The 23,993-nt window shown below is 43.2% G+C and overlaps 1 protein-coding gene across 6 annotated transcripts in view; it reads right to left on the bottom strand.

Moving 5' to 3' along the window:
* Window positions 1-101: 101 nt before the first annotated feature.
* Mura (ring finger protein murashka) overlaps window positions 102-23,993 on the bottom strand; it is a 50,448-nt gene continuing 26,556 nt past the window's right edge. For 5 of the 6 annotated variants that reach the window (XM_071701213.1, XM_071701212.1, XM_071701210.1 and 2 more), the window contains exons 2-10: window positions 16,214-16,830; window positions 10,500-10,701; window positions 10,315-10,402; window positions 10,043-10,128; window positions 8,907-9,506; window positions 8,556-8,744; window positions 7,973-8,256; window positions 7,587-7,890; window positions 102-7,499 (exon numbers count right to left, since the gene is read on the bottom strand). In XM_071701213.1, the coding sequence (XP_071557314.1) occupies window positions 7,425-7,499; window positions 7,587-7,890; window positions 7,973-8,256; window positions 8,556-8,744; window positions 8,907-9,506; window positions 10,043-10,128; window positions 10,315-10,402; window positions 10,500-10,701; window positions 16,214-16,500 (2,115 nt within the window). In that variant the 5' untranslated portion in view covers window positions 16,501-16,830 and the 3' untranslated portion in view covers window positions 102-7,424. The remainder of the gene's footprint in view (window positions 7,500-7,586; window positions 7,891-7,972; window positions 8,257-8,555; window positions 8,745-8,906; window positions 9,507-10,042; window positions 10,129-10,314; window positions 10,403-10,499; window positions 10,702-16,213; window positions 16,831-23,993) is intronic. The other variant, XM_071701216.1, reaches the window with a different exon arrangement.

The following is a 23,993-nucleotide window of genomic DNA, read 5'->3' as shown; positions in this document are numbered from 1 at the left end:
CGAGAAACGATCAGTGACGCGTGAAAAAAAGATGGAACACGTTGGTAGGGAATAACAGGGTACAAATAAGTTAAAAACAAAAATGACAATACGAAGGAGGGTCAACTCAATGTTAGTTTAATATGAAAAATGTGTAATCCGTTCAATAAGAATAATAATGATATATAATTATAAAGATGATAATAATAATAATAATAATAATAATAATAATAATAATAATAAAACGTAATGCTAGTAATATGTAATGTTTGGCATCGTTGTGTGTTTGTGTATGTACAATAGTCTATTTTCTGCGGTGTTTTTTTCGAGTTTTTCGTGGATCGTGAACCGCCCCACGTATACATACCGAAATTAATATACTGTAGATTAGCGAGTGAAGCCTATTCGTCCGGCTGGCGGATGCGGCATAATAATTAATACGGTAAACCGGCGATTGCAAAATTAATTAATTAATTAATAATAACGCAAGTAATAGTCGTAACGATCGTGTGACGATCGACAATTGCAAGGGGTAAAATAATAGCAAAAAAAATACGCAACTGCGATAACAATAACATAGTAAACAAATTAAATATCGTGTAACTAACGCAGCAATAACGGCGGGCGATTATCGTGCAGCTGCGGCGAATGATAAAGATAGTCGAGCGACCGCTCTATGTCGTTGCTCTAAATATTAGCGCTCGTTAGTTAACCGAGAGAAACAATTCCCTCGTTCGCCAGACAGCGTGCCAGAAGCGACGACGACACGCTTTCCCTTGCGCAACTTTGCACAATCGCTTTTCGTCTCTCCCTGCCAACACGATATTATACGAATTAACAACGTTCACGCACGATTTATCACGCAATTTGATGAGGCTCCTCCTCGAAGTCCTAAAACCTTAACGCCACCGCGTAAAACGAAACGATCTATCGAGAATCATATTCACGCTAGAAACGATCTCCGATTAAGAAAAAAAAGAAGAAGAAAAATGGACGATAGGAAGATATAGCTTACGTATTTACAAAATCCTAAGTCACTTTTTTTATGCTAGAAAATGACGAACGGTCTACGACGCTCCAGAAAGGATTGACAGACCGACTTTCCGCGGATATGTAACAAACTGTCTTCGCGGCGGGACGTTACCTCCGAACTATCGCATTTTCTTTCACATGAAGATTCTCAGAAGAATCTCATTGTCAGACTTTCAATTCCAGGCTAAAACCTGTCGAGATCATCACTGACAAGCTTTTAATTTGCAACATTACATTTTGATTATTAAACGCCACATTAAGATTTTATTAAATTAATCTCGCAACTCTGTGTCGCGTGTAAATGTGTATTGGTGTGTGTGTGTGTGTGTGTGTGTGTGTGTGTATGTGTGTATTTGTACAAGCATTAATTGAAAAAACGACACGTCGTATATTTGTGCCTTGAGACTTAACATGCCGCACAATCTTTCGGTTTCGATCCTAAATATAATCCTCGATTACATATCACCGCCGAAGAATCCGCGATTTTTGAGAAGGTACAATAGAGCGTGGAAACAACACTCTCTGTTCCGATTGCGAGACAAAAGAAAAAAGGATTAAATCCGTAATATTTAACGACTAAAGCGTGGAGTAGCTACGTATAGTACATATGGTAACCCAGTCGTGTCTCCTCTACCTCCGCCAAACGGGCAGCGAATTTGATTGAATCGAATGCTCCCGCATCCTCCAAAACTCGGTGCGACGTCTTTGTTTCGGGAATATGAAAAATAAGCCTCTATCGTGTCAGGTCACTTGATATGATTATCGTTGAAAGGGCGGCGAATTGCGAGCCTTCGCGCTCTCTCTCTCTCTCCCTCTTCCTTTCTCTCTCAACTTCGTAAGGTTGACATTAGCTATAAGTGACGGAATTGCAGTACGCGTTACTGCGATAATTATACCGGTGGCGATGGATTTGTTCGAGCACAGCGCGGCCAAGGGGTCTCCCTGATTCTCTCTTTTTCGTTCCGTTCGCCGCCGAAGCGTCAGCACAAAAGAATTTTACACGACTGAAAACCCCGAATATTCATATAATTCTTTATAATGCATGTATGTTTCAGGATAAAAGCCACTTGAGAAAACGATTAGGTTTCCAAAAAAAGAAAACGCGTACCTGCTTATTGCCAGGGTGAGCCTTTCTTGAAATGAATATCAAGTAAACGTGTAACCTCGAGTCAAATTATTTTCGTAAAACGTGTTAGAGGTGAGAAATTCAAATTTATCGTTCGCGTAGTGTATAAACGTGTTCCTATTTATTCATACATATATAGTCTTGGAGTATTTTAAATCCGGCTCGCGAATTTGTTAATCTGATAACAGAATAATCGCTTTTAACAACAATCGATTTTACAAACGGAGACGGAGAGTTACTTCCGATCAAAAGATTGAGGCATTTTTCGAGTTAAGTGCCATATAACCTGAATTAAGGACCCTAGTGGTCCAATGGTTGATGGCACGTTAAATATTTCAAAGAAAAAAAAAGAATTTTATTGGTGATTAAACAAATGTTTTACGGTTGCGATCAGAGTGGTCGAATTCCAGGGACAAAGTGGTCAGGTTTGATCTTGACCACTTTGTCCCTGGAATCGACTACCCTGATCGCAACCGTAAAACATTTGTTTAACTACAATGAAATTCTTTTTTTTTCTTTTTTTAAATAGAGAATTCTGCGAGAGTAAAGTTTCTCTCACACGATGAAATTCTTCTTCGGAAAAATACGCAGAGCGTAATTATAAATAATGTCGTCAAGTTCGTTTCGTAAGACTTCCTGGGACTAATCGTAATCTTCACTGCGACTGATGCGGTTAAGAATTACTGACGAATTACGTCATCTTAATCTAGGATTACTGAGAAACGTCGCGTAAATGGACCGGGACTGCTGCAATTAAAGGAATCCCATCGATCTCTGTCATCGGTCGCTATTCTCAGTTTCGGAAAATTCACGCAAGAACGCCTCGTTTCTTTTTTACACGGCAAATTGATCGTTCGCACGATCGTAATCTCGCAATTTGAACTAAATTCGTAGATATGTGGATGAAACACGTCGTGAGGTTTTTGAAAATAGGAGAATATTAACGGCAAAGCAATTTTACTCGATTTGTTCGATGAATTATGCGGGATTTGCTTTTTTAAGTTCGCCTAAACGCGAGATCAACGAAAGTTGCGGAGTTTCTTTCCACGTTATGCACGATCGACAGCTTGTCTTCTGCCCATCGAACGTTCATTCCCGTTACAGCGGTCTTGCTGGTTTGCATAAGCTAGTTGAAAATGAGCTGTCTTTGGACTTTTCCTTTCGCCTCTCGCCTGTCTTCGCGGCGCGACGGAGAGAAAAAGAAAGAGAAAGAAAGAGGGAGAGAAAGCGGGGTACGCGAGACAGCGTATCGTTCTTAGCGCAATAAACAAAAAAAAATGATATGTCTTCTTACGCATCTAGAAAGAATTAACAGCGGCTTTCTTTAGCACGCTCGCTCGCTCGCTTGTCGCCTTTGCAAGACTTTTGATATTTCTGTGTGTGGGGTATAAAATTCTGGCGCTTTCCCGCGGCACACGCGACAACAAGTTAGGACCCGTATGACACTAGAAACTAGACACTACTAGAAAGTATAGTATATAGTTCGCGTTACGTATATGCGGTAGAGCACGGACGAGTTACGTCGAGTTCAAGAGGTGGGCTCGGACGATCAATATTTGCAGATGGAGCAAAAAGTAAGAGTGAGCGATGTAACCTTCGAAAATTAATCGATTATGAAACAAGCACAGTTTTACGAAAACTTTAAGCGATGAACCAATGAATTATATATGTATATATTATAATAATTTACAATTATACAGAAAAATGTATGTAATTGTAAATTACATATATTTATATATAACTATACAATTTTATATGAATCTGTAATAATATATCTATAATAATATAATATTGTGTTATATGTATTATATATCATGATCGAAGGCTTGCCAATAAAATTCCGGAAAATAAATATTGATCCTCCGAGAATCCTTAATACGAAAAAATAAAATTTGGTTATTGCCATGTCAACCTGCGAAAGAACGTCGATCTCTCGTTACAGGCGCGTATACATAAGAGAATGGGAATTTAAAATTAAGACAATGCTGAGAGGAATCGTCGAGATTACCGTGCCGTTTCACGATACAACGGCGGATCGCAGGTGGACACATATACACACACACACACACACACACACACACACCCACACACACACCCACACACACGCACACACACACATACACACGCACGCACATACACACATTCTAGCGCGCGTTACACGCTTGCTCGTTCTCTCCGCGCGTCCACGACGCGCTTAGGGATGCTGCTTCGCAGGAAACCGTATTCATGTACCGCACATTCGAACGCCGAACGTACAGCTAAATTTCCCCCGTTCGCATTTTTTTCATCCAACAGTCATATCGAGTCCACCCCGAGTTGGGTGGACTGCATTTATAGAGCTAAACATCTTAGAGACATTTTATTTTCGGGGAGTTATTAACGTGAACGGGGTATCGCCGATACGTCGGTATTCTTAAACGTTTGCCGGATATAAAAATGTAAATTTCGATCACGCACACGCACACATACGCACACACATATATTTTCCCTCCCTCCGTGTGTGCTACGCGGCGTGAGCGTGTGACACGGCGGATCGCTCGCGTTCCCTTAAACAAGCACGCGCGTTAATTCTCGAGAAGTCGGTCGGTGTACAGAAAGGCACGCAATGAGAAGTCGGAAGGAAGGATAAACGGGAGAAACGGAGACGTTCTTCTCTCACGTTCCCCCGCGCTTTTTCTTTTTTTTCGACGAGTTTCCAAGTTGCTCGGAATGTGGGGGATGAGCTTCGATTTACGCGACGCGTGTTTTATCGGGATGTGGGGTGTCCGGAAGGCAGCATTCCGACCGACTATCGAGCGAATTTTCTCCTCGAATTGACGACAATTCACCTTCATCGGTCCTCTCGAGCACGCTTGAACGGGACTATCTAACGCAAGCGATAAAAAAAAGAAATATAACTGCAACGGAGATTCGCGAGGCTAATTACGCGTCATTACAACTTGTAACAGATAGCACTCGATACCGTAATTAACGCTATTGAAGCTTAAATTACGAAGCGCGACGCAATTTTGTGGATCTGAACAAAATTATGTAATGCGTAGATAAAAAGATTTCCTCGCGCGTTCCGTTGTTACATCTGAGAAAAATAAACGTACAGAGGCACACGCATCTTAGCAAATCTCTCTTCGCACGCACAGGCGCAACACGCACGCAACACGACACACGCGCATCCATCGAGATAAATTTCATTCGGACAGATCGCCAATTGCATTTCGTTAGAGCTCGTCTTTTGCGATCGTATGTGCAATCTCTCGCAGTGAGCCACATTTTAAATTTTCGCAAGTTCTATATCTGGAAATGACTATTGAGTCTTCACAGCGAGCGCATATTCGAACTTCTCTCTTTGATTATCGTGAGAAATTGGAACGGAAGTGTCTGCTCGTTAGAAAGGAGCATATTCGAGAGAGAAAAATAATAATGTAAACGCCAATAATTCTGCCGAAAACGACATGCATATGTCGTATACTCCTCAATTTTATTAATTTTGAAACATAAACTACTTTCAACAATTCATACCTTGCCAATAATAACATACGCTATCTAACAATGTATATTGAACATCTTAAAAATAACAAGACTAATGAACAAATCTCGTCGATCCTCCGACACTGGTGTAGAAGTATATGTAAATAAGGAAGCGTTATATAATCAACTAAAAGCGCGCAACTTGTTCGTGGCAAAATCCGATCTACGCTGCAACCGCATTCCACGAATGTACACCGCGGAACGTAATTTTCAATTCGAATTGAAAATTTTAACCTGTCTCTTAGGCAAATTTCTCAATTGCGAGATTATATTTCGCATTTCGTATTTCGGGGTTTGGTTATTCCCAGAAATTCATTCTACAATCGTTAGACTTATTTGTCGTTCTTCGAATGTGTCGAAATATCTAGACCTCGTTTCCTAGCCGGGTCGCTCTCCCATTCACTTATCATAGGTATGTTTATTGTTTATGAGATGTGTATATAAAAAAATATGAATCGTCTCGTTTTCTTTCTATTAGAGGTAGATACGCAGGAAACAGAAGCAATATTCTTACGTTACATTTTTTCCATTTTTTCCCCTTTCTTTTTTGGGTGCATTTGACCATTTATGCGCCAGGTTGTCTCTCTCGCGGTTTAAAAGCAAAATCCTCCCTCTCTGAAATTCACGCGTTCGTTTTGGATGTAGATCACTTTAAATCAGACTTCACAAAGTGCCCAGCGTAATAATCGTAACCATCACACGTTAGAGCACACTTAGGTAAAAAATAATCATGATCAATTGCCGCAAGAGAGAGAATAAATGAATTTCGGATTAAACATGGACCTACAGATATTTTATAAAATAGTTACGTGGCATCTGGTGCAATAATCCAACAATTTCTACCTACCGGCACTTAAGGTGCCAACTAATTTTAATTTTACTTACATACATTTCTATAATATAATAAAATAATTAGCTGGTCTATATATATATATATGTATATATACTACAAAGACACAAGAGCCTATAACAGTAGGAAGTTACAATTTTTTCCCTTACCTGACGATATACACTTTTTTATTGCAAAAGAATTTGTTCTACATTTTGGTTAAGTCCAAACAAAACTAACACTGGTTTTGTACGCGCACACGTATATGTATAAGGGTGTTTACGCAAATATATACAATTACTGGATTGAAAGACAAACTATATATTTAAAAAATGGAACGTTAATGGAAAGTTGCGATGTCTGCGTATACTATTTTATGTACATAAATTCGATAATGCAGAGTAGCAATTAACAAATAATTAATGAGCGTTAAAACATTAATTGAAGCGTTATAAACGAGAACCAAGTAAATATCCGACTCCGACTTGTTCTTTCTTTTTGATAGGAAATGCGCCGTAACCTAACGGAACGTTGAATCTCTTGGACTATTTCGTCGTTTTGCTAAATTGCTTTTATTGCGTCTCGCTATTCCTCTCAAAACGTAAGACGGTAAGACGCTGGACCGTTCTTCGAGCTTGATATCCTCCGCTTACGTCGTGACACTCAGGTACAATGAGGTCGTACGTTTACAACTATTCCCATCACTTGCATTCGGCCAGTTTCAGCGTCGTTATTTTCAACGGAAAGATGATTCTTGACCACCGACTGTGAACATCTTGCATCAACGGAGTATCTCAGCCAAGATGACGCGGGTGTTCAACGACACGGATTCACGTGAAATAGCAACGCGACGATCGGCATTCCCGTAACGCGCAGTAGTAATGTTCTCGATGGCTGCGGCGTTTCGCGCTAGTGTACATCGCCGGCTTGGCGTCAGTCAGAACTACTGCTGCTATTTCCGAAATACTCGCCGGCGTCGCCGCGACATATTGGACACGTTCGGTTAGACTGTGAAAACAAATTCGTTTACAGAATGTAATTGGGATGTAATCTCGATTGAGTTGAGATGGAGGGGGAGGACGTTGGGTGACTCACCTTAAGCCACTTGTCGATGCACTTAGAATGAAATTCGTGAGAGCATGGCAGAACACGTAGAGATTGGAGGGCCTCGAAGTCGCACATACACACGACGCAGTTGGTCTGATCGCCCTGGTGTGTCTCCGCGTTGAATTTGTATGAGGGCAGCTGTTCGACTTCCGCGCGAGTCAAGCCCCGCGGCTTAGCCTCGCCCAGTCTTTCGGCCAAGGACAGTAATGCCTCGTAGTTCTCCGTGACCGAGTCGGGCGAGGACAGTTCGGCCTGATTGTAGGGGGACAGCGGTGGATTGCTGAACATCGCACTAAAAGCAAATATCGCGTGTAGATTAAAACAATCATTTCGCGCGCCTTGGAATTATAATGGTACGCGCAAGCTATACGTACAGGAAGTGTAATAAATATCCCGGATAAGCCATGGGTAATTGAGTCGCGTTCCTCCATCTGTTGAATCTTGGCCGTCGTAGGACGTTGGACGTTAGCCGTCGGTTTCTGTTCTGTACAATCTCCAATTGACTGTTTCGCGTCTCCGACAGGAATATGGGCGGCGGTGTCGTCACCTGCGTAAGAGCCGGCGGGGAATATGAGTGCGGTAACGGCAATGGTGCACCAGCCGTGGCGCCCACTCTGTGGTGATGATGGGACTCTATCAGTTCGAGCTCAACTTCTCTCTAGAAACGCAAACGTGAAAAAAGAACGTTAGCAGTTGTGCAAAAATATCGTAGTCTAACGAAGGACTATGACGTTTAGTGTTCGACGTATGTACATGCCGAGAATGAATCCTCTATAATAATCCATAACAGAGCGGTATTCTCAGTCCGATCTTATATTTAAGATTGTTTGAAGGACAATTTTAAAATGTTGTATAGTTATTTCATTCAGTGGATCATCTAGACCATCCAAAACCAGACTTAGAACAATCTTAAATATAAAATCGGAAAACCGTCCTAGGATGTTTTTCCAAATTCACCTGCTGAGACAATTGATGATGCGCGGTGTAATCGGTGTGGACGGGCGGTGGACCCGCGGTGTGCAGACCTGCAACACCACCGGCTGGTGGCGCGTATCCTCTGGGAGCAGCACCCACCAAAGAACCGACTATTCCGTGACTCGGATGCGTTGGATGAGCAGCGGAATAATGACTGTGATGATGCGTTACCTGTTATGCGAATAGACAGTGTATGTAGTAAAGTACAAAATTTATCTAATAAAAATACCCTAATTAAGAGATATGGCGGAATGCAGTTCGAAGGGCCGATTTGTTTACCCGGTAAAAAAATAAAACAATTATTCGCAATGGACAAACTTGTTGCCGACCTACCTGGCACGAATGTCCGAACGGGTGCGTTCCATGAGGTGAGTAGAGACTGTGAAGCTGACACGGAATCCTGTAGCCAGGCGCCTGCGGATGCCACAGCGGCTCTCCACTAACGGCGACTCCTAGGCCGGACACGCCGACTTGACCAACGTCGACGACCACGGGCGCGTTTGCCCCTTGCGCAGGATGGTGCCCCGTACCACTGGCCGCGGGATGCGGATGGGGATGCGCCTGATGTGCGTTATGGATGTTGTGGTGGGAGTTGTGTAGACCGTGGGGGTGGGAGCCATGAATGTTGTGATGCGAATTGTGAAGGCCGTGATGGGAATTGTGGATGCTCTGATGGGGACTGTGACCCAGGAACGGATAGGAGAGCCCGAACGAATCCGCGTATCGCTGATAACGCTGATTCCTGACCGTCGAAATGCCGCGAGTGGATATGTGATTGCGGGGCGAGCGCCGTTGTGGCGCGCCCCCAAATTCCCAAGGCGGTGGTGTGTGCAGGGGTGGCGTTGGCGCTGGCGGCGTCGTCTCTCGGACCTCTATTCCAGACACGGCGCCGTTGCGAGATATTCGGCGACGCTTCCTCGACGGCGACTCGCTCTGGAAAAACATCACGTTGTATATTGTCTGTATCGTTTGTTCTCTCTTACTCACTTCCGCTCCGAGTAAATGTGCCGTTTGAAGAAAAGCTCTCAGTTTGTCAGCAGAATATCAAAAAGCTTGTAGTAATTAGTGACTTGGTAAAGGGCTTGTTTTAATTAGTGAAATAATCGGGATGTCACACTTGGACATTAAGTAAACATCGCGTACGTAAGCTCGTTATAAAACAAAATTCCGGACATCAGAACAGTGTTTTCGCTAAGGATAGGAAGACACATGGTTCTTTTATCAAAGAAAAGAAAAATACTGTAGATTGTTAGGAAGATCAGAATCTTATTTTCAGCTTGTCGGTAATTATTGAGTACAACGTACAATTCATTTAATCGCGAATCAGGGAGTTTAGTTCGTGAATTCTGTCGTCAACCGCGATCACGATAAGCTCGTTTCTCTCGAATTATTCAATGGAAAATACAAATTATTGACACCGAGATGTCATTTCAACTGTCGTCATAGCGTAAAGCAAAACAGCCACTCACTTTTCTACCATCGTCCTGACTAGGCTGCCTGTAGTAAGGCGGCGATGGTTGGATCTGCACAGGGCTTAGAGGTAGCTGGTTCGTGGCTGAAAGCAGAGATTTACGTAACTTTACCGCGACATCGGATCACGAAAGACTCTCTATCTTTAAGGATCACTTTAGCCAAATTAAATCGACGCGACGCGAAAGAAAAGGCAGACAAAAATTGCACGCAGGCTCGAGCAACGAACTTCCGTTGCGGATGAACGAACGGAGGATGGAACGTCGGGTACCTTGAGAGTTCCTGCGGTACTCCATGTCTACTCCGCTGGCTCCGAGGCCGGGACTTATGTTCAGTATAGGACCGCGCATGGTATTTTCCTGAAATCACAAACGGTTATTACAATTAGGCGATCTTCTCGAAAAGGAGGGAGAGAAAAAAAGAGAGAGAAAAGGGGACCAAGGAAGAGGCGTTCACCTGTCCGCAGATATTGATGTGCAACGGCGGGGAGTTGGCCGGCGGGCCTACTGGTTCCTGGGGGAAGTGCGGCGACGGGCCCCTCGTCTGTGGGCTGTGCTGCGGTGGCGGCTTATATCCCACGCTGCTTCCACCCACGTTCCCGTGATAGGAAACCTCCTTGCCAGTCGGTCCGGAGGACGTGCCGACCCCGGGGCAATCCCTGCATATAGGAGAGAAAATATGAGCGGGTTGCCGAGATACGCGCAGGGGGGGAAGAGAGATTCGCGTACACGGTGGCGCATGGAAAGGCGAACGGAAAATACGTAGTAAATCCCTCGCGAGATACGCCGTTCTCCGCCGAGCGATAAACTCGGTTATAAGCGCCGATATACCGGCCGCACTCTCGTAACGAGATGAGTCACGTACACGGCCGCGGAACGAGGATCTCGGCCAACGCGAATCTCCCTGCCTCCGCGCAACGATCCCGCGGAGGAGTTCTCTGCGTGCACATAGAAAAAAAAGTAAGAGCAGTTTCCTATCCAGCTTATTTTTTCCGTGCAGAAAAAAAGAAGTGTTCAAGACTTATATACTCATATATACGCAACAATCTATAATCTTGAAATAAGATTATATATATTGCGTGAAACGAAGAAACCTCCAACCTCCTTGAACGTGTTTAAATAAAGGTTTAAATAAAGTCATTGATATATAAACTATAGTTCAACCAAAAAAAAGTTGAAATAAAGAGTTGAAATTCTTATCAGAAGATTATAGATCGCTACGTTAATTTTGATTTAACGCTTCTTTTTTTCTGCGTGGGAAAAAAAGCTGGATAAAAGCTGCCCTTTCCTCGACAAAAATTTCCCGGCGAGAACGGCGGATCTCTTCTTCTTTAGCGAATCGATAACGGAATCGTATATGCGCGCAGGGGGAGGGCGGTTCCTTAAAATTTCAAGCGTTCGCTCGCGCTCGTCGGCGTCGCTGCGGCTCCTAGCTGCGAGAACACGAAAATACTGCGATTTAATTCGACGTTCAAATGAAGGAAGTGACGGGAATTCGACGTTATGCAAATTTGAAAGAGAGCCGACCCGCCTAATCCCCGCGACTCTCGCTCTCGCACTTCCGCGCGAGAGCGTATTGATCCGCGTGGACGCGAAGCGTGATCTATTTCGACGTGTCTAATTAATTTTAGTCCCGCTCGACTCGCTGGCGTGCGCAAGGTCTCGCCGGTGCGCGCGCCAAATCCGCGGGCGAAATCTTATTTCCGGGCGAAGACCCGGTTTTTCGACCCGATCGGAAATCTCTCCACCGTCAAGAATCATCTCGATTTCTTCCTCCACGTCCCGCGTCTCGCGATTTCGGCAGGCAGGCGAGTTTAGGGTTCCGACGATCATTCGCTCGGCTCCGAAGTAATTTGCAACGTCGCGGATTCAGGCTTAGGCTCGAGCGGTTCGCGATTAAGCAAGCCTCTCCTCTCGCGAGCGCTTTTATGAAAGTCGCAGTCATCAGAATTGAAACGATAGCGACGTCCGCGGCGACGACGCGCGTCGTAAACAAGAACGGACAAGAGGGAGACCGGCGTTGTGTTCGCGAGGCGAAAATATCGTCGATAAATCGCACGAGTGATACTTTCGGAGTTTTGCTGATAAATAAGTCGCGAGCCCGGTCGCGAGCGTGAGAGGCCTTTGCACCGTGACATTTTATTACGGCCGAAATTAGAAGCGCTCGCCCGTATTAAAGATTCGAGAGCCGCGATAATTTTGTCGCTGACATTCATCGGCGCTATATCCATCTTCAATTTTCGGTTAAACGGAAAAGCGACAGCCGAATCCGCGACGAATCCGACGGCCGAAAGGACGTCCGACCGCGGCGGGGACACGGCTCTCTCTATGTATTTGCCTGACCTACAAGCAGGGACGAATAAATTGGCCGTAATAGTTAACGATTCGGCAAGCTGGTTGTGTGCGCCGGGCGGTTTATTTATTTTTATTCGCCGCGGATTTATTTATCGTCGCACAATCGGACCGGTTATACTTTTGCCGAGCGGGCGTCATAAAGGATATACATACGTGTCAATGGAAGCCGAACTGTAACGTTACATAATGCACGACGTGACGTTGGGTAAAATAGTCACACTACGCTCTCGTATGTAGTACATGATGTAACGTAATGCTATTTACATAATTTCGTCCGCGTGCGTTCGTACGGCTTGACATCAATGTTGCATATTGTACTCGCGATTTATTTTATGTATTTGTATTTAATTCGTCGCATTATATGGCACTCGACTCGACTTTTCCTCCGATTTCCGTGAAAGAGAGCATTTTTGTCGGGAATCTATCGCGTTCTCTTGCCTCCTTTTTTTTTACTTTTAGTCGTCACGCGTCAACATTCGCGAGACTCGACAGAAGGAATCGAGATGCCTCGCGGTCGTGAGAGAGAGGGAAAAAAATCTATACATAAGTGTACACTTGCACGAAACTGATAAATATGCGCGAGCATGCTGAACGAGATAACCGGGCGTAACATATAAACATGGCGTGGAAAAAGTCGAGAAAGTAAAATGTTAAAAGCGGGGCGTAGTAAAACCGTTCGTTCTCGACGGATATTAGAGTCAATTGGCGGAGCTAAATGGCTTTCAAAGATGTCGATGTCATGCGTCAATAGCGGCGATCGTAAGACGGTGCGAGATTACACCAGTTTGAAGTACGACCGACCGCGAGAATGGACTTCAGAACCGTCTAGTCGAGGAGAAATGATAAACCGCTGCGAGACATGTGTTACTTGTTGTGCTATTTAAACCGCGAATTAAAATCTGTTAAAAGTGTGATTTTAATGTAACGTCTTCTCAAGGGATACGTTCCTGAAATGAAATTTATGTTGTCAGTTAATTAACCGAATTATTTGCGCAACGTTGAATTTTATTAGAGAATTTTATCCCTCGATGAAATATAAATAGAGATACAAATAAAGTGTTAGCTATATGTCAGCTAATGTTTTTTTTGTTTTTGTTTTCCATAGGTATATTAACAATTTTTACTCTATAAAGTTACTTTTACTGGTGTAATCTTTCGATAACAGACAGAAAGAGTCGCGCCTCTCAAAATCGTGCAATCGTGAAGTGATTAAGTATACATTACGTGTTTGCAACATGAATTTATATATAGGCAAGGCTTGATAGAGTGATTCAAGTCGAACGCATGAGCCAGCACTTTTTCAATGTCTTTTTGCATGCAACTTGCAGTCTTTAACATGCAGAATGCCACTGACCGACTGTACTTTCTCCGAATGATACATATATATATGTGAGCAGCGAAAAACTGCGTTAAAAGTAAAATTTCCAGCGTTGATTCTAGGTTTTTGTTTGCGAAACAATAGTCGCCGACGATGAACCAATTGCTTGCAAGAGGATGCGAATACATTATACAGTTGCATCGATAATTCTATCAGAATCAAAAACATCTTTAATTACCTTCCTTAGATATCTCATCAAAATCAACGTACTTAAAAAATATTTTCAAGCTTTTTTTAAGTTTTTTAATAGCAATAGTACTTAGTAAAAGTTATCGATTATCTAGTAATAGTCCGCGTGTATATACATAAAATATACAAAAATTCTCGCTTTTATAATTTTAACGACACAGTTTTCGATTTAATTGAAATCGAATTTTCCTTAAATAAAATCGAGTCGAAACGTTCATATCTTATTTTCGAATTAAACGCTGTAAAATATGTAAGTGCAAACAAACAGAAAGACTGTTTAAATTTCCATGCAAACTTTCATTATCAGATTTTCAATCCAAAGGTCAATTTTAGCATTACACTGCATTAAAAAATTACTTATTACGGCTTCGCTCGGAAATATTCTCCAAGGATTTACTATCGTCTCCAAATTCTGTCATTAAGATCAAAGGCAGAGATCGGGACGCCCTATACGGGAGATCCTAATTGAACGTTCGTAAGTCTGTAAGGTTGTGAGATCTACACGCATGCGGCAAGAGTATAATAGTCGTATCTAATGAATTCAGCGATGCCACACACACACACCCCAAACACACATATATATATAGAACGTGCGCACCGTCGGGCACATGGGGAAAGAGAGAGAGAAGGAAAATCGATAAACTGATTTAAATTAAGGTAGGCAGATAAACGAGAAATACATAGGCGCCGCGCGGCCGAGCCGGTGAAAAAGGGTTTCGAAGTGCGAGAGCGCGGAAATAAAGCGCGTCTCGCGGGCACGTCATCGCGGCGGGCCCGTTGATTATCGTTGATTAGAGAGAATCGTCGACTCTTCAACGTCGGCCCCTCTGAAAATTAAATACACGCCAACACCGTGGTCTCTCGGCCTAGCCTGAATGCGATGCTTAGTCTGGTTTTAATTACAAAATTGATTTTATGTATAAATCTCTCATTAGAAATATACATTTTATACATTTTATATATTATATATATTTATATATTTTTTATACAATATATAAATGTACATATTATATAAAATGTATGTAATATATAATATATATGTATGCATGTGTGTATCTCGCACTTTCGCTAAGCCATGCACCAAGTTCGTGCACAAATGCATGGTGAATAATGGGAGCATGGCACGAGAATTTTCGCCGCGCGGGAAAAAAGAAGAAGAAAAAAAGCTCGATCCATCCCGTAATGAAACGCGTGTCGACTTTTGAGCAATCTCGATAGAGATCGAGAGCGTTTTCCAGGCGTTGAATAAACGGAATTCTATTTACTTCGGACTTTCTACAGTTGGTAGAAAGTCCGTGAAAATTGTACAGGGCGTCCCAAATTCGTCTTGTTCTCCATCGTTCGGAGAATGTCTTCCGTTTACGTAACGTAATGACTTTCCGCTATAAAAAATATCAAAATATACGAAGGAGACTTTCAATTACGAGCGCAATTTATAATTTACCTTCACGAGATAAACTTCAGAAGTACACGTAAAATTACTAAGTTCTCCTTCTTCATTTAATGTCGAACGGATTAACGAAACTTTTATTCAACTTCTGGAGATCAAGTTTTCTAAAAGTTTAGCAGACATCTGTTAATAAAAAAAAAACTTATTAATGCCGAAATGATCAATTTACCAATATGTTTATAAATTTACCGATGCATGTTTGCATGTATTTTCCGTGATAAATCGTATTTTTGAAAGTAAATTTTTTAAGTGGAGCAAAACAAAATTTCTATTAAAGCGGAAGTGCCGTATCTTTTGTCCCGTTAGCTCTCTCATTCGAGACGGTTTGAGAATCGCTAATATATGGTACAAATCTGACCCCACCTCCGGTACATCCTACATATTTTTCTAATGAGATGCGTACGTTCTTCGTCATCGCGGAACGATCTTACCATGAATCACACGCATATTACATTAGAAAAATAAAGTTTGTCGTATGTCTCCTTGAGTAATAAACGTTTTATCGTTCCTTTTCTAATAAGAATAAACGAATCCGATTGAAGTGTAAAAAGTATCGACATACGTGGGAATGAGACTTGAAAAAAGACCGCGTCAAAGGAAGTATTACCCCATCGTCACAAAGCGTTTCGATACAACAGAAGCGTCTCCGCGAGAAAAAAAATTAAATTTACCGACAACTCTACAGAAATATTCTCGTCGCGGTATCGTCGCCCGAGTCCCTGCCCTCTCGAACACGCACGCCGCGAAAATTCGCGTTAAATTCACGGCGGTCGCAATTGCGCGGGGTTCGTTAATATACCCATTGTGATATCGTGGCGGGCACTGCCGGTACGGGTATTCCTTGCTGCCGGCGGCGAATTGCTGCTGCTGCTGCTGCTGCTGTTGCTGCTGCTGCTGCTGCTGAGGCTGGTGCTGCTGCTGCTGCTGCTGCTGGTGCAGACCGTGGGGGTGCCAACCACCATTGCGGGGATGAGACGACGCGGGGGTGCGCGCGTGCGGCCCCGATGGGGCGCCATTGGCCACCACCGCTCTGTAACGTCCCTGCATGCCCAAGCTGCGGTGCTGATGACTCCCGGGGCCATTCATCCTCCGTCTGTCCTTTCCTCTCGCCCGTGTCTGTCTCTCTCTCTCTTACTCTCCCTCTTACTCCTCACCCTGTCCTTTTTGTCACTTGCTCTCTCGTCCGGCGGTATTCCCCTTCCTCCTCCTTCTCCTTCTCCCCCTCCTCGCCGTTGCCGTTGCCGCCGTCGTCGTTGTCGTCGTCGTCGTCGTCGTCGTCGTCCTCAAGCTTGACACAAGGAGGTTCCTTCTCGGTGTGCGCGCGCGCGACGCTGGGCGCAGCCAGCCAGGCTGTCTTCTCACTTCTCTCACAAGATCACTTGGCTGAACCACCGATCGACGTGCACCGAGAAGAACCTGGCGAGGGTATTTAAATGTTACCTCGGTCGGGGAGGATCTCGAACGGATATGTGACAGATCTCTCTCTCTCCTTTCTCTCTCTGTCTCTCTAACCCCTCCCCCCGGCTTGACATTTCGTAACGCGAGACGTACGCGTCAAGGGAACGTCCGAGCTGACCGGTATAGCCGATATCGCGCCCCGCGATACCTCGATATTTTTCGCCATGGAAACTCGTTCGATCGTATCGTGTTTATTTCCTGAAGAGAGCCGTCGATTCCTGCTCGACTGGAATCGAACCGAGATCCCCTTTGCGTTTTACCTCCCGATTTCAACGAGAGTTAAATCGTACTCTATTACTCGCGAGGCATCGCGATAACGATTTTAAATATCCGCGTCGAATAATCAATCCAGCCAGAAAGAAATATATGTCGCGGAGAGAAAAATGTCTCGCGATAAGTCGCGGTTATCTGAAAGCGTTATCGGGTAGGTATACGTTTCAACTAAAAACGATTCGAAATACCGATCGTCAAAGTAAACGACTTGTGCGACCGACTTGACAACCAAATCGGATGCGTTCCTCGACGTTTTATACGTGCTACGCTCGTAATTCGAGGATGACCCTTTTCGTCGCGTTAAACATTACTTTAATCGTCTCTGCTAATCGTCTCCTCAGTCTTTTCTCACGCTCGTCCTTAGCTCGCGTCGCGTCGCGTCACGTCGCGGCCAGTGTTGTTAAATTATGTATATCTCATATGCGATATCGCGCGCACTTCCTGGTGACCGCACTTATATCTAAATCCAAAGCTGCTCCCGATCTGCATTTCTCGGAGAGTTTAAACAGTTTCATGAAAATTCATTATATTTCTATCTCCGTTTTAAATATAAAGATCAATCGTCTTAAGCGAGAGTCGATATTGCCTTTATAATAGATATCGTTGAAAAAATTTTCTGTACGCGATATTAAAATTAAAATTACGTAACGATCGAAATTATTACCGCGAGCAATTCCGATTCTACGTGATCAAGTATCACATACAAACAGATATTATTCTAGTAGATATTTTATTCGAGAAATAACAATTTGGTTGCTACGAGATATTTTTACCAACACTGGAGTATCGTAATATGGTAAGGTACTCGTGAAAAAGAGCGACTATACGTACTGCATGTAAATCGTATTCAATAAACCGAACGGGACGTTAGCAAAGTCACGTAATGCGAATATTTACGTCGCTAATTTCCGGAAATGTCGCGCGCGTCGTAAATAGTGCTCGCAGATCCTTCTTCGATTAACGGCTACTTTATATAACGACGTGACTGTCGTCGAAAGGACGAACAAGGATATCAACATTTGTTAATAGATAATTTTGTATCGCCTCGCGCAGGCAAGGGAACCTAAAGATCGACATGAAATTCGTGCATGCAAAGCACTTTGATAAGCGACGATTTTTTTTCGCGAGGTGAATTTTGAACGACGCATTGCCATTTTAAATAATGCCGGACACGTTATTTTGATATCTCGAGGAAAATTTTAGAATTTGTTTGATAATTTTATTTATAGTATACGTACTCTCTGGGAAAAATATAACCCACTTTGGGGCCCACGAGATTTTAGATAATCAAATCATTTGGATATCGTAACTCTAATTAACATTTTGGTTAGTGCCCCTTAAGTGAAAAGTTATTTTTGCGTAACTGAATATCGACAGAACTAATTGAGAGAATTGACTAGTATAACTTAAAAATCTTTGAAATAGATATAATAGCTAATTACGATTTTTATAGTTACGCGTAATCGTGGGCCCCAAAGTGGGTTATTTCCGTCTTTATTTTTCCCAGAGATATATTGAAAATTTATCGCGCTATTTCTCAAATATAGATAAAATGCCGTACGTGTGAACTTGAAATATAATTTTTCACTAAATATTCCAAATGTACTTAACCAATAGAATCGAATAAAACAAGATTAGCGCGATCAGAAGCAGTAAATCTTGCTCTTTATGGAGCCGCGAATCAATGAATGAATTTTACGATTTAACTTCTCTCTATAGATAGCTGATTACCTACTATTTCTAAAATGCTATTCAAATATTCATTTCGTCATTACTACTCATTACCAATACTGTAAGTATATTTTAGAATTTTATTTATTCACCGGGTCACCAGTTGATCAGACAGTACTAAATTCGTGAGATTTAAGATCGAGTTGAGAATCAAAACTGAAATAAAACAAGGATCGAGGTTCATTACTGCAATAATCAGGTTTCCTTTGCGAAACGTAGAGGTATCGACAATTATACAGAAAGATTATCGGCTCTGTGAATTAAACGAACATCCGAATAAGCGCTCCTTTTCAACAGCTCGCCGGCACGCAAGGCGCACATTTAGACACTCGAGTTCTCGGCAGAGGCAGCAAGAGAAGGAAAAATCGTACACTTTACGCAAAACGCTGCTCCCTCTCCCTTATCGATCGCGATGTTTACATAATGAATCGAGGTACAATCAGTCGTTAATGCAACAAGGGAGAGACACTTACAAATAATACATACAGTCGCGTCGATAGGTAGAAGCACAGGGGAAAACAAATGGAAGGAAAGTTTCCACCGTTCCGTAAAAAGGTACGAGCGACGTTTATTGCTACTTGGGTGATACAAACGTTAACTATAATCTACGCAAGCGAAAGAGATAGCTACGTGCAGCGAAAAGGACAGAGTAGAAGGACAGTTCCGTGCAAGTGGAAGAAAAAAAAACACACAAGGATGCATTTTAGAGATTAACGTAATGGCGCGAGCGAGAAGAGCGGCGGGGGGGTCGTACCGAGGAGGGAAGAACGAGAAGGATAAGAGCAAGTCCCCACCGGAAATACGTTCGGTTCGAATACCATATGCATAATTAATTCCCGTAATTTCCGCAAGTGCGAAGTACTCCAAGAACGTGAATACGAAATGAAAAGTTTAAGCGTATTTAACGACGGCAGTTTAAGGTCTGCAAATGGCAGCGATGTCTTTATACGTGTTGATAATACGTGCAACGTTTGTCTCTATAAAGTCGTCATTTAATTTGTTTAGTTTCGAACCGCTATAGTTTTTCACGTGTGTGAATCCTCAGGGTCGACCTCGTCGTCAGAAAAATCAGTATGTCAGAACTACAGTTCAGGTTTGAATAAATGACGAATCGGCGATATAACCGCAAAATTACCTATTCGTCTATAATTTATATATATCTTTTATTATTAATTAAAATCCAATTAATTTCATCTATAACTTTTGTCAAATTGTAAGTAGTTAAAAAATCGTAAATACCTCATGACATAAATATCGCATATTTTGTGTGCAATATTATACGCACGCGTGATATAATTCAATATAATTAAATTTTTATTCTACGAAGAATATTTCCTCATATATATTCCTACTAAATTCAAACACCCCCAAAAAAAACATTTATTTTTATCATTTATACTACTCCAAAATTGTCTCCGTATTCATCTTAACTAAAAATTGCAGACCTCAAAATGCGATGCAACGGTAGTAGAACAGCGTATACAGACACGTTCAGTTCGGCCAGAACAATATCATCCCTTGACAGATAATTTAGACGAAGCTGTACATGGCGTTCTGTTTGCGTTATTCGACGTGGCGAGGATCTCTCTCAGGATCCTCTCTCGGCTCGCCGCCGTTTTTTGTGGGCCTTTTTGGGCCGGAGAACCATCGCGGCATCGCCCGTGATCCCCAGGCCGCCCCGTGATCCCCGGCACAGGTCCGAGGAAACGATTAAGTGAACCGGAATATCCAGGCGCCGTTGCTTTCGGGTCTGGACTCGGGGCCGTCTCTCCGCTTTCGTGCGGACCCCGGGCCCATGTTCGAGGGAAAAATGTCTGTGGGCCCCGACGATAACCGTAAGTTTGTCGTGTATTTTTAGGGTCCCTTCGTGCTAGCTCGCTCGTCGCTGACAACGTGATAAAGCAAGTCGCCTGTCCAAGAGGAAAAGAGACGGAGCACTTGATCTTTAAAGAGACAAAGCCTGTTCCGTGATAAATGCCTTTCGACAAAATATGATACGCGAATGAAATCGCCAAACAATGACTATATACATATATATGTATGTATATGTATATGTATATAGGTAGAAGACAACGAATTCTTTCATTTCTCTTCTACTATTGTACTCTTAATATCGCCTCTCTTCGCGTTGCGTCGCGACTATTGATCGTGTTCGAGGAACTATTTCTCGATGAAGGTACAGTGTACGCGGAGTTACGAAATTATGCAACGTGAGTCTGCTTTACATTAGGTACTGCAGAAGATACTGCAAAAAAAATTCAGAAATTGTACACGAGAAACGCAGCGCGGGTGAAAATAAGTTTCTCAATTCGTTGAGGAAATCAGAAATGAAAAGAATATTCCGAGAGATTGTTCGCAAGATCCGCCAACTGTAAATGTAAACTGGTAGGCAGCAAGACGTTCGTTCTCGAAAGCACGCTCTCGCGCGTTTTGAGGTGCTCAAAAGCGGAATCGCGGCTTCTGTCTCCGCGGCGAAATCGGTTATTTCTTCCTCCGACGCCGCGGTGAATATTCACGAGACACGCCGTCCCGTCGCCACCAGACAAAAACTTGCCAGCACTCCGAAGAGGCAATCACGCGTACGGATACGTTCGTCATTTGACAAAGAAATTATTAAAGATTATTAAAGGAAGTTATGGATCATCTTGGACCTTGTGGAGAAGAACGAACGAATTATCGATCTTCCTGGTATAAAGACCAGTATAGTCCACCTCTTCGTCGGCCTACGACATTTCCAGACGCGATAACATGCACCGAGATTCTTCAATCCCCGAGAAATGTCGCCTATTTTCAGGGTTCTTAAACTCGCAGCCCGCAATGCGTGAACGGATATTTTTAACCGAACACAATTTCGTCTCGAAAGCTAAAAATATTAAAAAAAAAAAAGTTGCGATCTCGATGAAAACATCGACTCGGCCAACAATAACAACACGTTTCGCGAGCTTAAAGTTGAGAAGTTCTCCCTTCCCTCCCTTGACTTCTCATTATAACGTTTGTACTACTCGCGCGCCGATATTCTCCGATTTCTTTTATCGGGCTCATGAAATTTTGAAGCAACGCGTGGGATATGCATCGAGCGGACATCGCAAACCAGACAACCAGACAGTCAGGCAGGCAGGCAGGCAGGCACCGTTGCCTCAATATGCGTGGCGATTCGTGCCGGGCGCACGCTGCGTGTATGTATATACGCGCAGCGTGGCCAGCAAGAGAGCCGGGGCCCAACCTCCTGGTGATGTGGTACGGTGTGTCTGCGCGAGCGGAGAGAAACCCGTTTACCTTTAAACTGCTGCTCTCGCGGTAGCGACGACGACGACGACGACGACGTGCGCGGCGGTGAGTCTCTCTTTCTCTATTCTCGCGAGAGATACGAGAAGAAGCGACAAAAGCAAAAACACCGAGGCGAAGTTAAAGGAGAGTCGGTCTGGGTTATAACACGCGTGTACGATTCGGATTAGTGTTTAAGACTTTAGTTGATCGCCATTGTGGCGGCCAACTCACTTTCGAAAATTTTTTTAAACGCTTGTAAAAAAAAAATAAATGTCACTTAATGCAAAATTCTGAATAGCATAAATAAATGACGATGTAAAGTAAAAAGTGGGCGTTTCAACGCACTACCTACGAAGATATGGTCTTATTTAATCATGTGACACAATATTTTATCATTATATGCTTATGAAGATGAAAATTCTACTATGACGCATACGCAGTAAAATATAAAAAACCCGCAGAGCAGACAATGCGTTAACGTCTGCGGGTCGAGGTTTGCTGTAAGGGCGGAGGTAACGCATTTTATGCGGCAACCCTGGATTTCGATAAGACAAGACACACCGCATGCCGTGCGGCAGACCGGCCGAAGATTTAGCGACTCCTCGCTTTGTGTCGGATACGAAACGCTCGTTGCGTAAAATATCCTAGAAAATGTCACTAAAGAGCATTTCAAAGTGTGGAAAATCATTCGTCTCCGCTTCTAAAATATAGCACCAAAATATGCGACGACGAGACTATTTTACGGAAGAAAGAAAACCGCTGGCGAATACGAGACCGTGATATATTTGTAGGAATTAGTCAACACACATTTCGCTTGGAGATAATTTCGAATAACCGCGCTAATATCTTATTTAAACTACAATCATTTTGATCCTTCGTATTTCAGTGATACGTAAATACAGATTCGCGTAGAAAAATCTTTAAAAAATTCATTTTTTTTCCAGGGAAGACAAAAATTCAAATTCACGCTCGAATCGGTGCCGTGTAATTCTCCACCATATACTTCTTTGTTGTTCAGATATTGCAGTTCTCATATTTCATCGCGCGCCCACGATCCTATATACACACAGCCGCGTGTGTGCGCGCGCACTATTTCGAACTATTTCGGCACGGATTCGAGTGTAGCGGCCGTGTAACATGCTATCGGCTTGAAATCCATCGACTCCTTCGAAATAGCGGCGGCGCGTTTCTCGAGCAGCTGCGTTTTCGATTTTCCGACACACAGCTGGCGTCGCCTTGCCCACGACGATTCGACTCGACTCGACTCGAGTCGAGTCGATCTCAGAGACTTTCATCGTCCACTCGAGTCCTCGAACCCTCCAGACAAGAACAAAGGTCATTGGTCCCCGGGTCGGAAATCGAGGCCTGGTTGCCGAGGGGGCCCTTCTTCAAGAGCGTTTCGGCTTCCCTCCGAATCCTCCAGGAATCGCCAGGCCGAGAGGGCTCGAAGGAGCTCACTCTCTATCGATCCAAACCGCTTCGTATCACGAAACTGGCTGGCACCTCAGAGAGCTCGAGAGGAAGGGAGATGGGGAACGAGAGACGAACAGAGAGAACCATGGCGTGAGAGCGAGAGAGAGAGAGAGAGAGAGAGAGGGAAGGAGGAGAGACAGAGAGAGAGAGAAGAGAGACCCGACCGACCCACCTTGCTCTCCGAGGGATAGTGATCAGACTACTGATTTCACGTCTCCTTCATCGCATTAATTTTTCTACTTTCTGTCAAACGCGTGCAACTTTCCGTTTTTAATTAAAGAACTATATATGTACAGCAAATGAGAGAAAGTATTGGCTTTAGACTTCTAAAATATAATTGTGGTATTGCCTAAGATATTGGTAAGATAGCTAATCGT

The sequence above is a fragment of the Temnothorax nylanderi genome, unplaced genomic scaffold, assembly GCF_030848795.1.
Source record: "Temnothorax nylanderi isolate EJ_2023f unplaced genomic scaffold, tnyl_v1.0 TNYL_tig0024_pilon, whole genome shotgun sequence".
Classification (NCBI taxonomy): domain Eukaryota; kingdom Metazoa; phylum Arthropoda; class Insecta; order Hymenoptera; family Formicidae; genus Temnothorax; species Temnothorax nylanderi.
The sequence above is the reverse complement of the archived record's forward strand: the minus strand, read 5'-3'. Positions and strand labels throughout refer to the sequence as shown.